Below are 22,087 nucleotides of genomic sequence, written 5' to 3'. Positions count from 1 at the left end.
AACTTCAGGACTGTACCAAGTTAGTGCAATTGTTAAACATTACCAATACGGGTCCACTATCATTAAATAACCTGAAAAAAATTGAAAACGTGTGTTTAAACAAAATTCGCTTACATCTACACTCCCACCTTTAAAGCAAATTGGTGACAAAGCGCTTTTTACATTATATCTTTCAGTATTCGTCAGAATGTTGAAAACGAATTTAGTATAAAAATAGCCTAAAAAACAGGTATAATGTGGTCATTTGTTTCTTCTCACGTTACTGTGGCAATCATGCAGCGATTACGTCCCTTAGTACCTATAGCAAATGATCTGAAAGAATAGATTCTTAAATCTTAAGCCCTAAATATAAGACCTGACATAACTCATATCACTATAAGTTCATTTTAATTGATATATCATATTTCTTATTTTCCATGTTATGTCAGGTCGTCGAATAATGCGCAGTGTAATTCATATCGACGATTGTTTCTCGGAACCAGCTTATTATTAGCTACTTATAGACCGAGGTCATAATCTATAACGAAGCGGTCAACGTTGAGTTACGAAAAGTTCCTTTCATACGGACATTTCATTCATGGAGGCGAATTAATTTACCATCATTACGTAATATTTTCTAATGTTATCTTTCAAGTATTTACCGTTAGAAAAATAAAACATTATTATAACATGTTTGACAAATAGATCTATTGAAACAGGTAAGTTTAACAATCTTTATACAACTCTATGGCAAAACTGATAAACGTGGCGGACTATTTGAATTGCGCATGAAATTATATTTTGTGTTGTCAGTCTCAGCACCTGTTGAACTTTATGGGAACTCGATATATGATTATAATAGTCTGGCGAATATCGCCAGCCTAAAAACAGGTGTACAGAAATAAACAGATGGATCTAAGCGCGTTTGCGGTCCGCCTATCTCATACGACCCAAAACGAGACAGTGTAGGTATTATAATTCCCAAAGAAGCTTAACTCTAACACAAGTGACCACAACACACGGTTGTATAATGACACAAGCAAAAAGTAAGTTAAGCAAAGTAAGGTAAAATCCGAATAGCATTTCGTTGCGTTTTACCCCTGGCAACATGTAAGTCAAGAATCGACTCTATGCGTCCGCGAAGCTTTATGGAATATAACACTTGAGCTTAAATATTATTTTGCAGATGGAAACTTGTGAATACTAGATTTGCGACAGTATTCAGGAAGAAAGGAGAATGCCGTGACTGTTGTTGCGTTTTCCACAATGATCATCTTGTTTGTCGATTTGTTGAAGCGGACATGTGTTATTTCGTTGCCTTCTGGATTTTCCTGATCTTCATTTAATGTGAACAGCACTCTGAATGTTTTACACAGCGCATCGACCTGGATAACTTGATAAGCACATGCCAAATAAATGTTACCTTCACTGTCAAAGTCCAGTTCTCGTGGGTATACGTCTAAATTGAATGCTATTTTCCTAATAAGTTTACCATTTGTGCCAAAAACGGTAACCATGCAACTCGTCTGGTCACACACATAAAGGAAATTCCCAGTATTGTCGGCAGTTAGACTGTAAATATTGTTAAACAAATGCCGCCCTTCTGCATCGTAAACCACATAATTGTTAATATTTCCTGTAAAATCGAGAAACTGAATACTCCAGCTTGGTACAGAGTAGCGCGTTGATATATATTGAGCAACTGCAAGGCCAGATTAAATTTAGTAATACTTGTGCAATTACTTAGTGTGACAAAACAGTTGATTGCTATTTTATGCTCTGTGCAAAATCGCATAATGCATCTGTTGCTGTCTATGAAGAACAATATTTCAGGATCTTCATACTTGTGTGCGCAAGAGCCGACAGATGATATAGGGCAAGCCGTTCGACATGTGTCGAACATAGATATGGTGCAGAGATACCCGCCCATTTGCGCAATAGGAACAAAACTTTCCGTCTTTTCATCAATCAGTATTGTAACTAAATTTCTTATATATTTCGCAGACACTGGGACAAGTTTTCTCCCGTACATTGATACTTGCTTCTTAGAACATAAATAATCCTCTTTCCCTTTCAGCACATGGTTTTCGCTAAATCGTATCTTTTCATGATGTTTGCAACATTTCAGGCATAAATATTGTTCACACCAAAGACAGAATCCAACGGCCTTTTTCCAATATCACATATTTCACAGGCAAAGTCGAATGCTTCGTCTGATCCTAAATCGCGTGTATCAAATTCTGTTAACCTTTCTGTGAACCATTTACTTTTTGCTGTTTGTGTTTTCGTAGACACAAGTGCGCATTTGTCTGTTTGTGTTTCCGAAGACAAAAGTGCGCATTTGTCTGTCTGACTTTCTTTCGTGTTCAATTCTTTCTTCTCAATATTTTTCTTCTTTAAATGTCTTTTTTTCCATACAAAAAAGACAACTAGTACAACAACAATTGTGACAATCCATTGGACATTCCATTGTTCATCATATCTATTATAGTAAGCCATTTGATAGCTGTAAATGTGAACTCATGACTTTATGCTGTTCAATATTTAATTTAATTTATGAAGTACACGAATATTCAAAGGTTTTCATCCTTAACGTTTCGTCCATCTTTTTTTTCTAAAGTCCCACCCCATCGTTGCTTTAGGCATCTGAAACGAGCAAGTGATTGAAGTATTGCCATGCAATACAAAGTCCCATACTTTCTCTACTGCATTATAGCATAATGATCTTATATCTGTCAATGATGTATATATAATATATTGTACTATATATATAATATGTTATAACATAACATTTGGATTGAAATTTGCATACACAAAAATCTACAGTTATTGACTGCTTTTAACAAAAAATATAACAAATATTTAATTTCAATTTTGATAACATGTCATTTTGAAATTGGTGAGACAATATGAGAAGAAAATTCAGTAAGAAATCAAAATATTAAAAGGAAGCAATTCTGATAACAAGAGGGTCACGATGACCCTGGATCGCTCACCTGTGTAATATGAGCTACATGTTTCAAATGTCAAACTGATGATAAAATATTAAGAAAGTCACATTCATGGTCAATGAAATTCAGTTTTACGATTTGTGTACAAAACTGTGTATGTCATCACAATTTCAAGGCTGTATCTTAAAAACCAAGAAAGTAGGTCAGTAGGCCAAGGTCATAGTCAAGTGACATCATATTACTTGGGGTCATCAGGTAATTATAATTAAACAGTCTTGGAAATATGATCAGATGATTTTTTAAATATTTTTCCTATATAACTCACATAATAACTAAGTGACCCCAGGGCCCGACCTCTTTTAACCCCAGGGGCATAATTTGAACAATTTTGGTAGAGGAATACTAGACAATGCATCATACCAAATATCAAAAGCCTAGGTCGTATGGTTTCAGACAAGAAGACAAGAAGATTGTTAAAGCTTTTTCCTATATAAGTCTATATAAAACTTGGGACCCCCAGGGCAGGGCCTCTTTTCACCCAAGGGGTACAATTTGAACAATTTTGGTTGAGGACCATAAGACAATGCTACAAACCAAATATCAAAGGTCTAAGTGTTGTGGTTTCAGACGAAGATTTTTAAACTTTTTTTCCTATATATAAGTCTATGTAAAACTTGGGACCCCCCGGGGCGGGGCCATATTTGACCCTAGGGGAGAGTTTGAACAATCTTGGTAGAGGACTACTAGATGATGCTACATACCAAATATCAAAGCCCTAGGCCGTGTGGTTTTGTACAAGAAGATTTTCAAAGTTTTCCCTATATAAGTCTATATAAACCATGTTACCCCGGGGCGGGGCCATATTTGACCCTAGGGGATAATTTGAACAATCTTGGTAGAGGACCACTAAATGATGCTACACACCAGATATCAAAGCCCTAGGCCCTGTGGTTTTGGACAAGAGGAATTTTTAAGTTTTTCCTTTCGCTTGCCATGGCAACCAGAGTTCTGCATGGAATTCAATTCTTTGAATAATTTTGAAAGGGGGCTACCCAAGGACCATTTCTGTGAAGTTTGGTGTAATTCTGTCCATTGGTTCTCAAGAAGAAGATTTTTTTTTAGAAATTGTTGACGGACGACGCAGGACGGACATAAGCTGTCGCAATAGCTCACCTTGTCACTTCGTGACAGGTGAGCTAAAAATACACCTTTATTTAAATATTTTACACACTGGACAGAAAAAGATCAATTGTGACTTTTGACCTTCAAGTGTGACCTTGACCTTGAACTAGGGGTCTGGTTTTTGCACAAGACATATCATGTCATCATGAGATATATTTGTGTCAAGTAATATTTTTATAATCCCTTAATGGGTGTAGTTATGGTCCAGAAAGCAAAAAAAAATTATTGACCTTGATCTTAAGGGTTAAGGGTGTTGCGCAAGACGCGCTGTCTCATTATGAGAAACGTTTGTGCCAGGTAATATTAATGGATGACAGAGTTATTGACCATACAAGAAAAATAACTGTGACCATTGACCTCCAAGTCTGACCTTGACCTTTGAGCTAGGAGTCAGAGTGTTGCGCATGACATGTCGTCTTATTATGGGGTACATTTATGCATAGTAGTATTAAAATCCCTTTAAGGATTGTTGATTTACAAACCGAACAGGAAAAAGCCCTTTAGGGCTTTAACCTCCGAGTGAGACATTGACCTTTAAGCTAAGGGTCCGACTTTTGCGCATGACACATCGTCTCATCCAGAAATATATATATTTAAATCCTGTTTTGCATGACAAAATTATGGACCGGACAGGAAAAAATATTATATTGACCTTTGATCTCAAAGTGTGACCTTGACTGTTAAGCTAGGGTTCTGGGTGTTGCGCATAACACCGCTAAAGATTCCGCTAAAATATAATTGGTCTGCATTTATGCATTAAATGAAAAAATGATTTACAATTAGATATTGAGCAGACGATAAGTATCTGAACATACTTAGGGTAGTTTTGTTGCATTACGGTAGTTTTTGTCATTTGCGTGGAAACGGCACTTGTTCCCGCTAAATTTCTCCGATATAAGGTCAAACAGTACTAAATAGGTAATCAAGCAGCACTTCCGGGATAGTCGGATAGTGGCGGAAAGAAAAATTCCTCATATCTTTCTTAGTTAAAGTAGCATTTTCATGTTTTATTCTAGCCAGTTCATGTTGTTATTTCATTGTGGACCTAAACTTGACATTTTGTAGCATTTTGACGGAAATGATTTGCATTTATAGAAATGTAAACAAACCTTATTACTCATGTGTTCTTACCCACATTTTAGCTGTCAATTTGGAAGATGTTCCATAGTGTTGACCTGTCAGACAAAAACTCTCTCTTAGAAGATACATGGCCCCTACTTTTCTTGGTGTTTTAGTAGTTTATAGGTCTTTTAGAACATAAGTCTAGTAATTCCTTTTTAAAATGAGCCTGGTTATTCGTTACAGCTCTCAGAACATTGGTAATTTCATATAGAACAAATAGCATATTTATTTACTACTGTACAGCCTATAATAGATGAACATCTGTCATACGCCAAACTGGTTATTTGTGGTAAAAGTACCTATACTGATTTCAGTGCAGACAAGACATTTACTGGTGGTTACATAACTCATTTCAGAAGAACTACACAGAGTTCAGGACAATTTAGATGCAATGATAAATGAAATAATGGAGTGCTAGTACCAGTTGTAAATAAATTAGAATGTGTATTATGCCTATGACGCAGATTTCATGTCAGAAACGTTTCTTTTACAAAAGTTTGGAATATGAGGTCCAGTGATTCTATTCATGTTTTTTCATGAACCACTTTTTTCTATACTACTTAGCTAAGTTCTGATACTCTATTTCCTAAAACATGGCCATGTAGTTAACAACCTAACATATTAATAATAGTTCATTACCAGTCTTTTGCCTACACAGAAACATTTTTCTGTCTTCAAACGGTACTTAAATACTTCTTTTGTGATAGCAAATAAAATGTATAAGATAACGCTTATACTGCATTAATCCTGTAAAGGAATTTCTAGTTATATTTAAAACTAAACACCCATTGTAGCGAATTATATATCAAAAGCAAAGAAAGAAATACATACCTTTTTGAAATCAAATCTTATAAGTTGCCTTACATGTAGAATTCATGTGATGTTTAAACAATTTATGGTTATGAAACTTCCTTTTTGTTATCAGTTGCGTACATGCCCTGTCTACTAGGTCAGTAGTACATTCAAATATTCGTAGGATTATAATTATGTTTTGTGAGTAAACAAGACAGTCTTGTCATGTAAAACAGCTTAACTGTCAGTCTAATAATACTGGGATTAAATTTCAAGGTCATTTAAACACCTAAGTAACTGAATTATTTTTTCTGTAAATTAATTCTCAAAAAATTAGAATTTGCTGTAATATATTCATTTGTGTTAGTTCCTATAATTTACAGACATGATTTATTATTAAGGGTAAGGCGTCCGTTTTAAATTATCATTATTATTAACATTTTGCACTTTTATAGAGATTTTTTTTCTTCTTTTTTTATCATTTTGAGTTCATTTACAGTATAACTTATTTCAAGGTAAACGATTTAAAGTAAAACATGTAGCTGCAAGACAATTCCATTTTTCCTTAACTTAACACACCAAAAAAAAGTAATTGATAACTTTTGATTGTCTTATTAACGCAGACGTATAAATATATAGAGAGAGTTCATTTTAAAAGTTATGGTGCTTCTATAACAGAAAAGGGTAAGTGAAATCATAAAAATAAAATGAGTTAAGAATTGATTTTTGTTCAAACATCACCATAACAAAAATGTTGTTTTTGTTTCGTTTCCCGTACTTTGGGCAATAAATTAACAAAAATGGCCATATTTTTTTTTCAAAATTAGACATTTCCTATTGACCTCAATGGAAAACAAGGGTGGTAATTTTCAATGTTAAAAAGGTAAGTGAAAACTTTAATTTTCAACTTTTTAATGTTATATCACTTTAAGGAGAAAAAGCAAAATCGGTATCTTAAACCATTTAAAAGGTATAATAAATTAATCGAATGTATCTTCTTTATTTAATGTGTCAAAAAAAAAGTTTTTGTTGGAATATGTTAATGTGTTTTTACAAGCTTTCGTTGCTAAGTAACATAAAACCGTTGACGCAATCTTATTACTGATACAATCTATGGACAAATAATTGATACGCAATATAATCATTGATTTATGTGAGACTGTAAAGATTGCTTCATATATTAAATACCCTTATACTTAAAGAAAGCGCTCCTTACAACCGACAATGTATCATGTCAAAAGAGTAAACCTTATGCATTTAATTTGTACCAAATCTAGGAATACTAGTATCGATCCTGTCAAGAAAACTTCCTAAAAACGAGTGAGTCCTGTCTCCTAACTGCTCATAAAGTCAATGTATTTACACATATCTGAATGAGGCCTCTCTGTAGTGGTTTATGGTTTTGGTGTGTGCTTTGTACATGTTTTGTTTTGGGAAGTGTCTTTGCAAATTCTTCTAGAAATCCGTCCGCATTGGGTTTTCAACATAAGTTACAGATAATTGAAGTCCGCGCTATGTTTGAAATCATTGTCACAATAATCCCCTTTTCTCTTGAAAATGCATCTTCTGCCTCTTAAGTAAAAATGCCATATGGTTTACTTCTACGTCTCATGAATCAATGCGGAATTCTATACGAGGGGTGATCAAGGATATCCGGGGATTTTCTTTTATCTAGTTTAGCAATATACCACTCTGAAAACCGTGTAAGTTGTACTACAACATAATTTATATCGACTGTTCGCCATAAATGTTTATAACTGCTGTCTGGGCGTTATAGTAACAACAAAACGCTGAAGCGTGGATGGTTATAAAATACATGTACAGGTTAAAGGTCAATAATTAAAATCCTTATTTTATTATTTTATTTTGTATTTAAAAAAGACAACTAGCTCGACATAACTGTTTCCTACACCAAATTTTTACGAACGTTTTGTTTTGAATTAACAAAGAAATGAAAAGAAAAGGGGAGCTAAATAGTTTCTGGTGAAAGGTCAATCCATTGTGATTGTCTACCCTAAAATAAATCATGTTTACTGCAGAATAAACTTTTCCTAGGTCGATAAGTCATCCTGTTGACCTCACGAAAAGGCAATAATTGTACAGTTTTAATTTTGATAAAGAAAAACATATTTGACTGCACCTTAATATTCCAGGAAAGAAATTGCAAAGTCACTTCAACGCTGTCAGGGATTTACTCTCTTGCCTATTTCTGAGTCACTACTTAAATTTTGAACATATATGGGCTGAATATTGCAGGCTCTATGAAAGTTTACGTAATTATATATCACCCCTCGTATAAAAGTCTATGCTTTACTGAGTCTCATGTTTTATTTTGCTATTTCAGAAACATCTTTTGTTTCTCAGAACAAACATATTACTGTTTCCTAGGTTACGTGAATATCACAGAACTACCAAAATAATTTAAATCCGTAGTCTTTATAGTGGTGAATTTTACGAATCACTTTTTCAATGGAGTTTATATCTATTCGGAACGTACATCGTATGTCGAATATCTCTCTTTTGCTTTTTTTTCCATTAAATTCTTTTTTTTTTTCAACGAATATAAGGAAGCATTGCGTCACATATCTATTATAACACTAACGTTTTATGTCACTCATATCCTTAAGGTAGTTTCTGCATATAAATGCTGAGGACAAATAAAATAATAGCAAAAAAAAAACACAAGTCACCGCACTCCTTTTTATTTTAAAGGACGTTTTCTTCGCCCACTGTTTAAGCATTTCTGAAATTTTGCAAAATTAAAATAAATGTGGTACTTCATAAAACATATAATATCTCATTTAATATTATAGGGATTTCAGTTCTTACAAGTTATTATGAATAGAAGTTGATATACAGGTTTTTTGTAATACAGGCCAGGTAGGATTGGTAAAGGTGCAATGTTATTGATCTCTATTCCCTATGCCTAAATATTATATTCTTTTTCAGAATCCATCAGCACATTACATAAATGGACGAGAATACTGAGTATACAAAACATAGAATAGCTGTCATGCATTGCACCGCTTAATGGAACAGCAAGCGTCCGGGGAAGCAAAGTGTCACACATTGTTTTTATCGTCTGCTGGACTCCAATATCTGTCCACATTATTACACAACCATATACGGCCGAAGGGACAAGCCATGAAATGGCTGTACTTGAACAGTGGTGGGCGGTGGTCAACTGCCTGGCCTACCTTAACAATACTCGCAATTTCGCCCTCTATTTTCTGAGTGAATCAAAGTTCAGAAAGCAAGTGAGGGCTTTCTTCAGACGCGACAGTTCTACAACACTAGCAGACGTGTATTTAAACTCTGTGTTCCAGTATCAATATAGATGATTTTTTCTATATGTAATAAAAGGTAATGCTACATTGATGTCTGATCTGAAGTATGTATATAAATAGATCTAGTATCTTATGGGCTACTGTTGAAATGAAAACAAGTGCAACATGTAATTCCCTTGCTATGTGCCTGATTACCAGTGTAACGTGTTGCTGTGTGGTATTTGTAAAGCCATATTGGAAACCTGCAATAGGTCCAGAATACTGAAGCACGCATATATGGACGCTACGCCACAGTCATATTACCCTGTTACTGAAGGAGTTGCATGGGTTTCATGTTTGATACAGGGTACACAGTTCTGACCTACACCTACAGGGTTCTACATTATAGTTCCCAAGCTTAAAATAGGGGCATTATATTTGTTAAAACAAAAACACTAACTTTGAAACAGCTGGTACTCTTTTCAAATTTACAAAATTGTATGGACTTGTTTTGCCTCCATTTTAAAAATGGTATCCTCTTTTAATCTATATTGTTAAACGGAAGTTACATGTATTTCCGCCATGTCTAAAGTAGTTTATGACAGTGTCATTGCAAAAGCCCTCATTACTACATTATGAAACAACATTATAGTGTGATTAACGAGAAAACGTCATAGTACTTTGTTTGGCTCCAGACCTTTGTGGTATAATTTGTTGTATTCCAGACGCATATATAATTTATATATTTGTTTATTTCTGCGAATCTAATAAAATGTTTATTCTTTCTTATCACGTAACCATGCTGTCATTTTGGTGAATGTAAATTGTAGCCAAACGTTTTAACATTATCATCCTTGTTCTTAATTGCTGCCAAGTATTTAATCTACTTTTGGAACAAACTTGAAAAGATAAATATTTCAAAATACTTACCTATGTATACACTGAAATACGTATTCAGTATTGTCTGGGTATAACCTATGTATAGCTGTACAGTATTGATTCTGTAGGTGCGAACATTTTCTGATTTATTTCTGCATACTTCAAAGGCCGGAGCTAGTTGGAACAAAGTTTACATATTTGCTATATTTTTGCACCCCATTAATAGAGTCTTATATTGGCAAGTATCAAGTGAAACATGTACTTCCCTTGCTATGGGCCTGATTACCAGTGTAACTTGTTGCTGTGGTGTTTTTGTAAGGCCATATTGGGAACCTGCAATAGGTCCAGAATACTACAGTACGCATATAAGGATGCTACGTCACAGTCATATTACCCTGTTCCTGAAGGAGCTTCATGTGAGATACAGAGTTCACAATTCTTACCTACACTTACAGGGTTCTACATTATAGTTCCTAAGCCTAAATTAAGGGCATTATATTTGTTGAAACAAAGGCACTAACATGCTTCTCTTATACTTAATTCTAAAATAACATTTTAAAAAATGCTAAAGGAAGATTTCCAGAAAGCATAGAAACCCCAAACACAGCCATAGAGCCATGCATCGCAAAGGTCCACGACAAAAAGAAGCTGTAACGGAAATATATTGTAGACGGGTACTGTTAACGGACATGAGAATAAAAAGGTAAATGACAATTCCCTCGAAGCCATCAGCTTTTTCAAAAATGAAACTACTTATTACTACTTTTTTTTCCTTACACATAATAAGGTAATAGCTGCACCACGGAAATGTCGATAACTCCTATCCTTAACGCCACATCTTGGTGGTGGCGCTAGGGTTAAGTAGCCGTGTATTTGTACGTCATAGTTATGACCTCAAAGCGTCATATTGTGAATTACGTAAAAGTTTTACATGAAAATTCTTGATAATATGATGGAATCGAAAAAATATAGATCTATCTCAAATATAATGATCTGAATAAAATCATTGTTTGTCAGTTAGATGCGTACTATCATATAACTCGTGCTGCACTCTCATACTATTTTTTTTCGCATCTTAATGTGAAACAATGATTTCATCCAACGACAAATCACTTTTAGGGATATATTATTTCTAGAAAAGTGACTTGTTATATTCTTTTTTAGTTTTGACTACTTTAAAAATAAATAAAATTTGGTAAGAATAATTCGTTAACCCGTTAACGTTTTAACGATGTTTTTTTTTTTATTTCACAACTTTATTTTGTGAACTGAATCCTTCCTTTTTATGGCATTTTTTTAAACAGTAAAAAACAAAGAAAAATATCAAACAGGGAATGCCACGCACCAAAGGCGCAGCCTCCTCAAAACGAACCACCCCCCCCCCCCCCACACACACACACCAGCACGCAAACGCGTGCACCACACACACACACACACACACACACACACACTCAAAGCTTACACATCAGGACAAAACGAACAACACACACACTCAAAGCCAACACATAAGGACAAGACGAACAATAAGCATACACACACGCGCGCACACAAAGTCAACACACAAGGACAAAACGAACAAACAAAGGAACACAGTGGGGAACCGCCTTGGAACGGTCAGTGGCAAAACACCACTGGGGAGCTTAAACCGGTTTATGGTGCACACCCAACCTCACTCTTACCCCCACCATGTTCCAAAGACATGGGACAGTGTAAATAAAAGTAATCCCCTCCAGGTGAATCTCTAACACACGTAATGGAAACAAAAAGGCATGGCATGTAAAACACAAAAATGCTCGTGTATAAATATATAAAAAGCAAACCTTAAGAACCAAAAACGTATGTACTCCATGCCTTTTCAGAAGACAGAGCAACAAGAGAAACACCCTTAAGGGCCCGACGAAACAGGCCAGAAGACAAATATCAAAACAGTTCAGTCCTGGTAGGATTTAAAAACTGCTCATCATAGAGTCCTCCCACTCTTCCGTCAGACGCAATCAAAGAGGGAAGCGTAGTGTCCAACTGTAAACGGGTTGAACACTAAACATGCGGTATGTCTCAAAACAGTTGGGTCGTAACCTCTTTTAATAAAACGTTTGATAATCTTTTCAAATACATTTGGAAAATTACCGTGACCCAAGATCTTACGAAGTTTGTAAACCACATCCCCATAAAAAACGGGTTTAGAAATACCTTCTCGCAGAAGTGTCTTTAAATTACTATTGAATTTTAAAACTATAAGTAAGCCCTATTTAATTTGTATTTAGGTAGTAAGATGTCTTTAATATCCAGTTTTTTTCCCATCCAACTCTTACATAAGCATAGAAGTATAAAATCCATGTTATTATACATACTAAAACTTTTAGGCTATATGAACAAAAAGTATCTTTAACAAAAAGATACACGGCCGCATTAGTCAATACACACTTTAAGCTACGAAACATGCATGCACTCTGCACTATTATATACGATCGGGTATTTATGAACCAAAACAAAATGTATTTTTAAAGTAGAATTTTTAAGTTTTTTATGTAGAACATGTTTTACAGAACACATATTTACATTATCATGATTATATTAATCATAATCTAGGAAACGTTGACAAAAAATAAGACTAAAAAGGGGGAGGGGTCGAAAAGTGTGTGTGTTGTGGGGGGTGGTGAAATGACCATTTTTGAAATCGCCAAGGGATACGAAATGACCAAAATGGGGATGAGTTGACTTGAGGACGAGTTGACTAGGGGATTAGTTGACTGTAAATCGTTTACGGGAGATCACTCCGTATCAGAGTGGCAGAGTCGAACTCTGCCACAGGGGATTCAGGTTTATGACGTTTTACAAGCTATTTCCACAGCAGCCTTGCAACGAATTATACTGTCTAACAATATAGCTCAGGGCACCTGCACACCCTTAAGAAAATATTATCTATTCCATTTGGAAACCTGCGGAATTTTCATCCACCAATCAAAATGTGTAATATTAATCAGCTGTTAAATTACCTTCGACTAAAATATAAACAGGAAGTAAAGATGAAATCAATACTGGCCTGCGGCCGGAAAAAGGCATTATGTCTCATTACTTCAAACAAATAATTCAACTGATTGTTTCCTGCCTTAAAGGTCAATGAGGAAATATGAACTCGATCTAGGCAGTAAAGTGGCCACTTTTGTACGAAACTCAACTCCGATGAAATATAATGAACAGATTATTGAAAATTTTGAAAATAATCTTCAGTGTATTAGGTCACTTATTTATGGACAATTTTAGTTATAAGCATTTAAATCAGTGCAGAAATATATTTGACAGAAAATAGGTTTTATAATTGCCCGCTGGAAAAAAATGAGTATACCACCTAGATAACTGTCATGGTAGTTATACTATTGGCTGAGTGCTTCCAGGTATGAACTACTGCTGAATTTATCTGTTCATTTTTTCAAAAGGTTAGTTTAATCATATGTTATTGCTTTTTTTGCAATATACATTGTACATATTTCAACAACACATACCTGCAAAGAATATCAAAGGGTAAAAAACCGGACAACAAGCTCTGACAACATAACAAACTATTTTCCTTTAACCAATCTGAACAAAAACACGAAGACATAAATAAGCACTAAAGCCGCGAACAATAATATGATATGTTTCTGTTCTAAGATGCGATCTGTCGTTGGTATTGATAAAATATAGCTGTTTGTATTTCGTTGAATATGAAGTAATTTTCTTTCTCTCTCGGCTGCTTTGTTTATTGCCGTTGCTGCGTGGCTTGACTAGATTATAAATATATATCTGTGATATATTTCAGAGAGTTATTTGTAGAAATATTATGGATAAATATATGGACTCTATGAAAAGTTATGGTTCAAGATAGTTTGGGCAAATTTATTATGTTAAAGCTAATGAATATTAGACATGTCGCTGTAATTTTTTTAACTACGACGTAAAATTGAGGACCCCTGTTAGGTTCTTAGCTATTTTAGAGCTATTGTGCAATCGTAAAACGTATTCTCCATAGAATAAAGGCCGAGGTGATCAGATTGAACTTTTGTGATCACTCGTCACTCACTTTGTGGTAGTAGATGAAACTTGGCCTGGATGTTCCTTGGATAATCCTCTGCCAAACCTGATCAACGAATTCAATTCCTTGCAGAATTCTGGTTGCCATGGCAACAACAAAGAATAAAAGGTTAAACTATTATTGTATAAAACCGTAATGACCTGAACTTTGGCATTGTTCTGCGACCAAAAGTGTTGTTTTTTTTCTCAAATCATGTTTTATGGGGTTCATTGTTTTTTGTTTAAGGTAGACTAATATAGGAAAAACTTGATTGATTTTCTTGTCTAAAACCTGAAGTTTGTTTAACTTAGATGTTAATGCAATGTGTGTAGTCGCCGTCTACCATATTTCTTCAAATCAAGCCTCTGAGCTTAAAATGGCCCAGGGACACTTGTTTTTCATAAAATCGTCTCGTCTGAAGCTGTATGATGTAGCATCGTCTAGTGTCCTCTAACATGTTTGTTCAAACCATGTCCCTGGCTCAAACTTTGCCCCGTCCTGAGGTTCATTTGTTTTACACTTATACAGCAAAAAAACTTTTAAAATCTTCTTGTCTAAAACCACATTGCCCTGAACTTGGATATTTGGCATGTAGTATTGTATAATGGTTCTCGACCAAACTTGCTGAAATCATGCCCCAGGGGTTAAAATTGGCATCGCCATTGTGGATTACTTATTTTACATAGACTTCAAGAAAATCTTTAAAAACCAACAAGGCCTGGAGCATATAGCTTTGTGGTATACATCATTGCGTAGAGGTCTTCTTATTTTAATTAGTCCCTGTAACTGTCACAGATCCGTCACTGATGCTAATGGTTTTAAAATACATGAAAGTTTACGCTATACTTTGCAGAATCGATTCTTGTTATCAGATTCGGGCGTGATTGAAGTGTCATATTCACGTTTTAACGGAATTACAATTGCACATGAAAACTTATTGTCTTTGTTCTCAACAGACTTTTGTTTTGAAGGTACATTTTTCATTGTCAGATTACTGGCTGTTCATTTTGGTGTTATGAATCTGGTAGCGTCCATACATTTTTTTTTTTTGTAATTTTGGATAGTTAACACATTTTTTTCTCATACACTGATACATTACTTGTGGATTAAACAAACATTAAACTATTATATGTAGACCTAGAAAATATGCATAGTGCTATAGATCAAAATAATTACACATTTACTTACACATTTACTTATTTCATTTTTTGTGTAAATAAGTTCACATAAGCGTCAGTGATGCAAAGAACTTACTAACCGGAAGATTACATCACACATGTTTTAGTTGTGACAATTTATTAATATTATTACAGACTCATTTTCGTCTGTTTCCTCAGTTGTGAAATCGCGTAAAAATAGATTATTTTTGATACTAGACATGCGTATAGTTCAACTCGTAACGTAAGTTTGTACTAACTGGCACCTTACCAATACCTAAAACAATAGTTCACAAATACTTTACCAACTATTTCAAAAAAAATCAGAAATGCAAAACATGTAGAAATATCGTTTATGTTCTGGGTTTGTTTGTTTTTTTGTTGTTGTTATTGTTGTTTTGGTGGGTTTTTTGGGGTTTTTTTGTTGTTTCTTTTTTTTTTTTATTTGGAGGACTTAACAATTTTACATGTTTCTGTGTATTAAATAGATCTACTTCGTTTATTTTTGGCTTTCAAAACAAGGGGTAATGAAAATCCCATTAATCACAAATGCATGTCTTACTACATTTCATAAAATAAAAAAGATCAAGTCAGGGTTTTTTTTATCAAGTTGTGTATGCAAGTGCCGAATAAACGAGTCTGGAAGAAGGTGCAGTGTTTTGTTTGTTTTTTGTTGTTGTTGTTTTTGTTTTGTTTTGTCTTTTGTTTGTATGTTTGTTTGTTTTTTGGGGGATTTTTGTTGTTGTTTTTTTGTTTCAAAGACCCTGAACCTGATCAAAAGTTGTTCGTGCATTGTTATTTTTCATTTATTTAGTTACTTTATTTAATTTTTCATTATTATTTTGATTTGCAAAAAAATGCGAAACGACCAAGTCAAATTAGCCATGTTATTTTTTTTTCAAGTGGTGTATGCAGGTCCTAAATGAATGTTCATTCATTGTTGACCATGCAGTCACTAACGTTGTCAAGTTTCCCACCCAAAATACAATTTTCAATAAAACATCTCGTTTCACTGTTTTTACTATGTGAATTCTTGTTCTTTTATGTAAAATTCATGTCTTCACTACAGGTTTATTGTATTATGTGAAGCTATAAATGTATCATGAAATTTAATGCTAATAAAGTTATGTTATGTTGTGTTATGTTATGTTATGTTATGAATGCGTCTAAAGTCCGTCCGCTTTGTCTTTTTTTTTTGTTCTGTACAGATAAATGTCAGCGCTATGATTGAAAGTATTGTTACAATACTCCTCCTTTCTCTTGAATGCATATTCTATTCCTTAATTAGCTAACTTCTGCGTCATATCTGTCAATGTGCAAACATATGCCTATACGAGGGGTGATCAAGACTTCTCATGGATTTTCTTATAATAATTTAGTTTATCAATATACCTCTCTGAAAATTTTACAGAGTATACTTTTACTTTATATATATTGACTGTTCTCCAGGAAAGTTTATAATTGCCGCCCGGTCGTTATTGTTTAAAAAAAAACGCTGTAGCGGAGAAAGTCATAGGCCTTCTATACATGTACATGGTAACACAATAATTTTAATATATTGAACACTGGCTGGACATTTGCGCAAGTTGGTGCATTAAAAGGTTAATACAAGATATTTTCGACTCCATACGTTTTTCTGCTTCAAAATTATAAAGCAATACATATACTCATTTCTTGTTATGAATGACGTCATTACATTTTTGAAATGCATGAGGGTAATGTTTGTTAAAAGCTATGAAATGCAAATAGACCTGATTATTTATTACGAAAGCATTGTCCATGCCATATGTTTTCTGTCACTATTTTTCTTTCACTGACGTTATAGGCAAATAAATGTCATGAATAAATCTTTCATGCGAAATAAAGGGCAAAATCTAGGGGTATAATAAATTTTGCTTCATTAGGTCAATGACTAAATAAACTTTTGACGGAATAGTTTTTTTTTTTGTATTTTTTTTCTCAAATCGACGCCATCTTGCTTGTTTTTTGTTGTTGTTTCTTTAGAACAACTACTAAAGACGTATTGATGCAACGATTAAACAATTTTATTAGGTACATGAGACCGGCAATGTAATTTTGCAATTACCACAAGAAGAATCGCTCAAGGAAACGGAAGCTGGGTCATTCAGGGCGTTTTGGTTACTGTCTTATAAATAAAAATTTATAAGGTTCGTCTACGACTTTTATATGTTTTTCGACATCACCTAGATCTAATAAATTTACATTTGTAATACAGCAACCTAATAATCTCTTTATATCATCAAAACTCCAAAGGAACTAAATATTCACATGAAATGCATCCCAAGGGATTTTTTCTCAGAATTTTGATCCTTACATGAGTAATATTTTGTCTTCATATTCCTTGTAATAACATAACTATTTTTATTCAATCTGTAATTTATTTCCATTGGTATAAACACAATAACATGATTAGTGCTCGAAAGTGATATTGACACTAGGGTGGAGCCAAAACCTTATATTGACCTCACTACAGCAGTGATTTCATCACTTGCGACGTCATGAATTATTACGTCAAACGCAGTTTAAAAACTTTACCAACCACTGCAAACGTTAGCAACTATGTCCGAAAGTAAGATTTTAAAATAAATCAGTCGTTGCCTTTAAGGTTGGGTCAATATGAGGATATATAGATCTATTCGACCTGGGAAATTGGATGAATATTGCATAGCTACTTGTAAATTTTATAGTTTATGTAATTATGTATCACCCCTCGTTTTTTTTTTTTTTGGGAGGTGGGGGGGGGGGGTTGCTTTCAAATTACTGCGTCTCATTTTTACTTTTGCTATTGCATCTTTACTTCTCAAAAACATGCAGTACTGTTTCCTAGGTAACGTGAATATAAGAGAATTACCAGGAAAGTTTACGTCAGTCTGTAGCCTTCATAGCGGTGAATTTTACGAATCACTTCTTCGATGCATCTTTAGAAGATGTTTCGTACGACGAATGTTGCTCTTTTGCTTTTTACACTAAATTCTTTTTTTTTTCAAAGAACATAAGCAAGCATTACCTCACTTATCGATTATAATAGTAACGTTTTATGTCATATCGTTAAGATAGTTTATGTATGTGCGGATAAAAAACAACATTTCTACATAAGAATTTAGGTAAGTGCTGACTTTTTTTTAACTTGAGGATATACTGAGAAAATTCGGCATGTAAAAAGGCGAGAACATGTCGAGGGCTTGGCGCAAAACTATTGTATCTTGTTCTTTATTTATATACACTTACAATAGTTTTGCACCAAGCCCTCGATGTGTCCTACTTTTTGCAAGACTAATTTGCATCTCAAGCTTTTATACCGAGATCCTATGGAAGATCAAAAATTGGATAAATTCATCCAAATATGCCGATTGCCTTAAGTAAGTACTATGAGTTTCTTTTCCGTATGCCGTGTCCAAACTTTATTCTACCTTTTCCGGATAAATGACTTCATGCCATTACACCCCGTTTAATTTAACTTGCAGAACTAGCTGATGAATGTTCAATAAAAATTTCACTATAATATTTTACAAGAAAACAACTAACGTCTACAAATAATGTAACTCATTTGTGTTATCAAGTTTAATATTGACCTTACCCCATGATATCAAGTGAAATTTGCTATTTTTCTACCACTATGCATGAAAAAACTGTTACTGAATGTCATGCGTTCATATGTTCTTGGTCATAAATATAAATAGCAAGATCATAAGTAGTGTTTCAGTACATACTGTGTACCTTTCTAAATGTGTTTTACATCTGGATAAGATAATATAGCTGTTTGCTTGACTTGAATGAACTTTCTTAAACCCTTAAATACACATAAGAAAGCCTGAAGAAGGAACAGATAAGCCTAGTGCCTCGAAACATCGCCTCCTTGTTAGGTAAAAAAAACATTTACAACGGAGAAATGTAATGTACTTTGCAGAAAAATCGCAATCTGAAAACATCAAAAGAAACGTAAGGTCCACTTGCGGCATTAAATGTACAACATTGCTTTCTCAGTTTACTAGTGTCCAATACTTCGAAGTGAAGGGTCACAGGTTCGATATCCTTGATCATCTTATATAGTCACTTAATTTGCCATGACATGCTCTTTCTTTTTCACATTAATCAGAACCGTTTTGGTTTAAACAATATTTTATTCATATATATTTACAACATGAAACGTTACATAGTTACAGCATGAAGGATTGAGTAGAAAGCCAAGCTTATTTGAAACTCTCTCCTTATCGTTTTAACAGTTTCGTTTCGTTTGATGGATTATCAAAGATATATGATCAGGTAGTACAATTGATGTGTTAAATTTGTGATAGTCTGACTGTGATAATTTCAATTTAATAATTTCAATTTGTGATAAAGGTGTAATTTTTCATTTCAATAATATGTTTTAATAATTGCCTCCCTATGTCATGCCATTAATGCTAAGAACCATAATGGAACTAAGAGCTTGCTCTTTATTGTGATATCCTTGGTATTGAGAGCATGTCATGGTTTTCTTTTGCATAATATAGTATTTAATGATGCTTATTTTTTTATTCTATATTGTATTTGTTGATCATGCAAATGTTATCCTTTGTCGAAATCTATCTATCTATTTATCTATCTGTCTAAGCATTGAGTCTATGCCGGTCAAAACGTATCTTCTATACCTTCGATATATTTTTGTTCTAATTATTTTACAATATATAATTATAATATCAAATATTTGTAATCGTTTTCATGAAAAAAACGGTTGAAAAAGAAATTTAAGAAGACTGGGCATATACATAGGGATGTTAAGGACTGGCAAATATTTTTTGTTTATATCTAATAGCTTGAACACCAATTTTGTAAGATTTCGATTTCAAGCGGAGGACTCGAAATACATCAAGTAAATATGCCGTGCGCTCGAGATACAGTGTCAATCGTTCGAGATAACATGTCAAACGCTGGATATATTTAGTAGTCTAGCGCTCGAGATAAAATGCCCTGTGCTCGAGATAATGAGTCACGAGGTTACATAAATTAAAAGATTTTCGAAGTCAGACAGTTAAAAAGAAAGAAAGAAAAACTATTGAAACTCATGTGATTGGTCTAGAGACTTCGTAATCTTTTTGTTTTAAGATTGAATTATCTCGAACGTTCCACTTATGATCCTGAACGAGCGACGTGTTATCTCGAGCGGTCTAGATAGTTGTGTATAGTGCGCCAAAGATAATATTCCGATCGCTCTATATAAGAGTTTGTGCGCTCGAAATATTAGTCTAGCGATCGAGAAAATATGCCTAGCACTCGAGATTTATATTCTAGTCTATTCGACTTACTCAAATGTGTATTAAAAGTAATTATTATATTCTTTTTCAGAATCCATACGTACATTACAAAAATGACAGAGATTACGGAATACACCGAACATAAAATAGCTGTCATTTTGTGGAAATTATTTCCGCCTATGTGTCTTGGGGTTGGAACATTTGGGAACATTTTGACGATTATAATACTGATGCAACGCAGAAATCGCCAATCTTCAACGGCTATTTATCTTACGGCCCTGGCAGTGGCCGATTTACTCGTGCTTTGGGCTGGTCTTTTAAGACAATGGATAAAATATACGTTCGAAACAGACCTCGTGAACCTATCCGTAATTTGGTGTAAAACGCAAGTATTTTTGGTTTACATCGGATTCCAGTGCTCCTCCTGGTTTTTAGTAGCTGTCACCTCAGAGCGTTTTATCGCTGTATGGTTTCCGCACAAAGCTAGATTTGTTTGCAACCCGAAAAACTCGTGCGTTATCATTGTTATGATCACCAGTTTTATCGTGCTTTTAAATACTCACTGGTACTATGGATTCAGCCTTATCTCCCACTCCAAAAACAATGGTACAGATGACTTTTATTGTGAAAACATTGACGATGACGATTATAACACTTTTTTAGTGAAATGGGATTGGGTTGATTTATGTTTAACATCTTTGATACCTATGACTTTATTTTTGTTTGCAAACTGTTCCATTATTTTCATTATGATTAAAAGGAAAAAGTCGACACTGAACCGCATTGCACCGCTTAATGGAACAGCAAGCGCCCCGGGACGCAAAATGTCACAAATGACGGTAACGCTTGTTATAGTCAACATAGTATTTATCGTCTGCTCGACCCCAATAAGTATCCACATTATTAAACAACCATACACGGCCGAAGTGACAAACCAAGATACCGCTGTACTCGAACTGTGGTGGGCTGTGGTCAACTGCCTGGCTTATCTTAACAATACTCTCAATTTTGTCCTCTATTTTCTGAGTGGATCAAGGTTCAGGGAGCAAGTCAGGGCTTTATTCAGACGCGACAGTTCTACAACAGTAACGGAAATGTCTTAAAACTCTGTGTTCCAGTATCAATATAGATGATTACTTCTTTATGAAATGAAAGGGAATGCTAGATTGATGTCTTATCAAAATGTCTATTGTAATATTTCAGACTTTCGGACGAAATGAAAAATAAAATTCCCTTGCTATGCGCCTTGTTACCAGTGTAATGCTTTATTGTGCCATATTAGACATTCGGCAATAGGTCCAGACTACAGAAGCCCGCTACGTTACAGTCATATTACCCTGTTACAGGGGAATTTGCATGGGTTTCATCAGAGAAACAGTGCACACAATTCTGACTTAATCCTTACAGGGTTCTATATGATAGTTCCCAAGCCTAAATTACGGGCATTAGAAAC

The 22,087-nt window shown here is 34.3% G+C and overlaps 1 protein-coding gene and 1 long non-coding RNA gene across 2 annotated transcripts; one reads left to right on the top strand and one right to left on the bottom strand.

Annotated features, from left to right (window-relative positions):
* Positions 1-670: 670 nt before the first annotated feature.
* LOC128555749 (uncharacterized) lies at positions 671-6,569 on the bottom strand. Its single transcript, XR_008370318.1, has 2 exons — positions 6,066-6,569; positions 671-2,625 (listed from the first exon to the last, which is right to left on the bottom strand). It is a non-coding gene; the product is annotated as an uncharacterized LOC128555749 (long non-coding RNA).
* A 14,178-nt stretch (positions 6,570-20,747) lies between these two features.
* On the top strand, positions 20,748-21,737 carry LOC123525654 (thyrotropin-releasing hormone receptor-like). Its single transcript, XM_045304798.2, has one exon. It carries the CDS (start codon positions 20,748-20,750, stop codon positions 21,735-21,737), a length of 990 nt encoding a protein of 329 aa, XP_045160733.2.
* Positions 21,738-22,087: the final 350 nt, after the last annotated feature.

This window comes from Mercenaria mercenaria, chromosome 3, assembly GCF_021730395.1.
Source record: "Mercenaria mercenaria strain notata chromosome 3, MADL_Memer_1, whole genome shotgun sequence".
Taxonomy (NCBI): Eukaryota; Metazoa; Mollusca; class Bivalvia; order Venerida; family Veneridae; genus Mercenaria; species Mercenaria mercenaria.
This window is presented reverse-complemented; position numbering and strand designations above follow the sequence as displayed.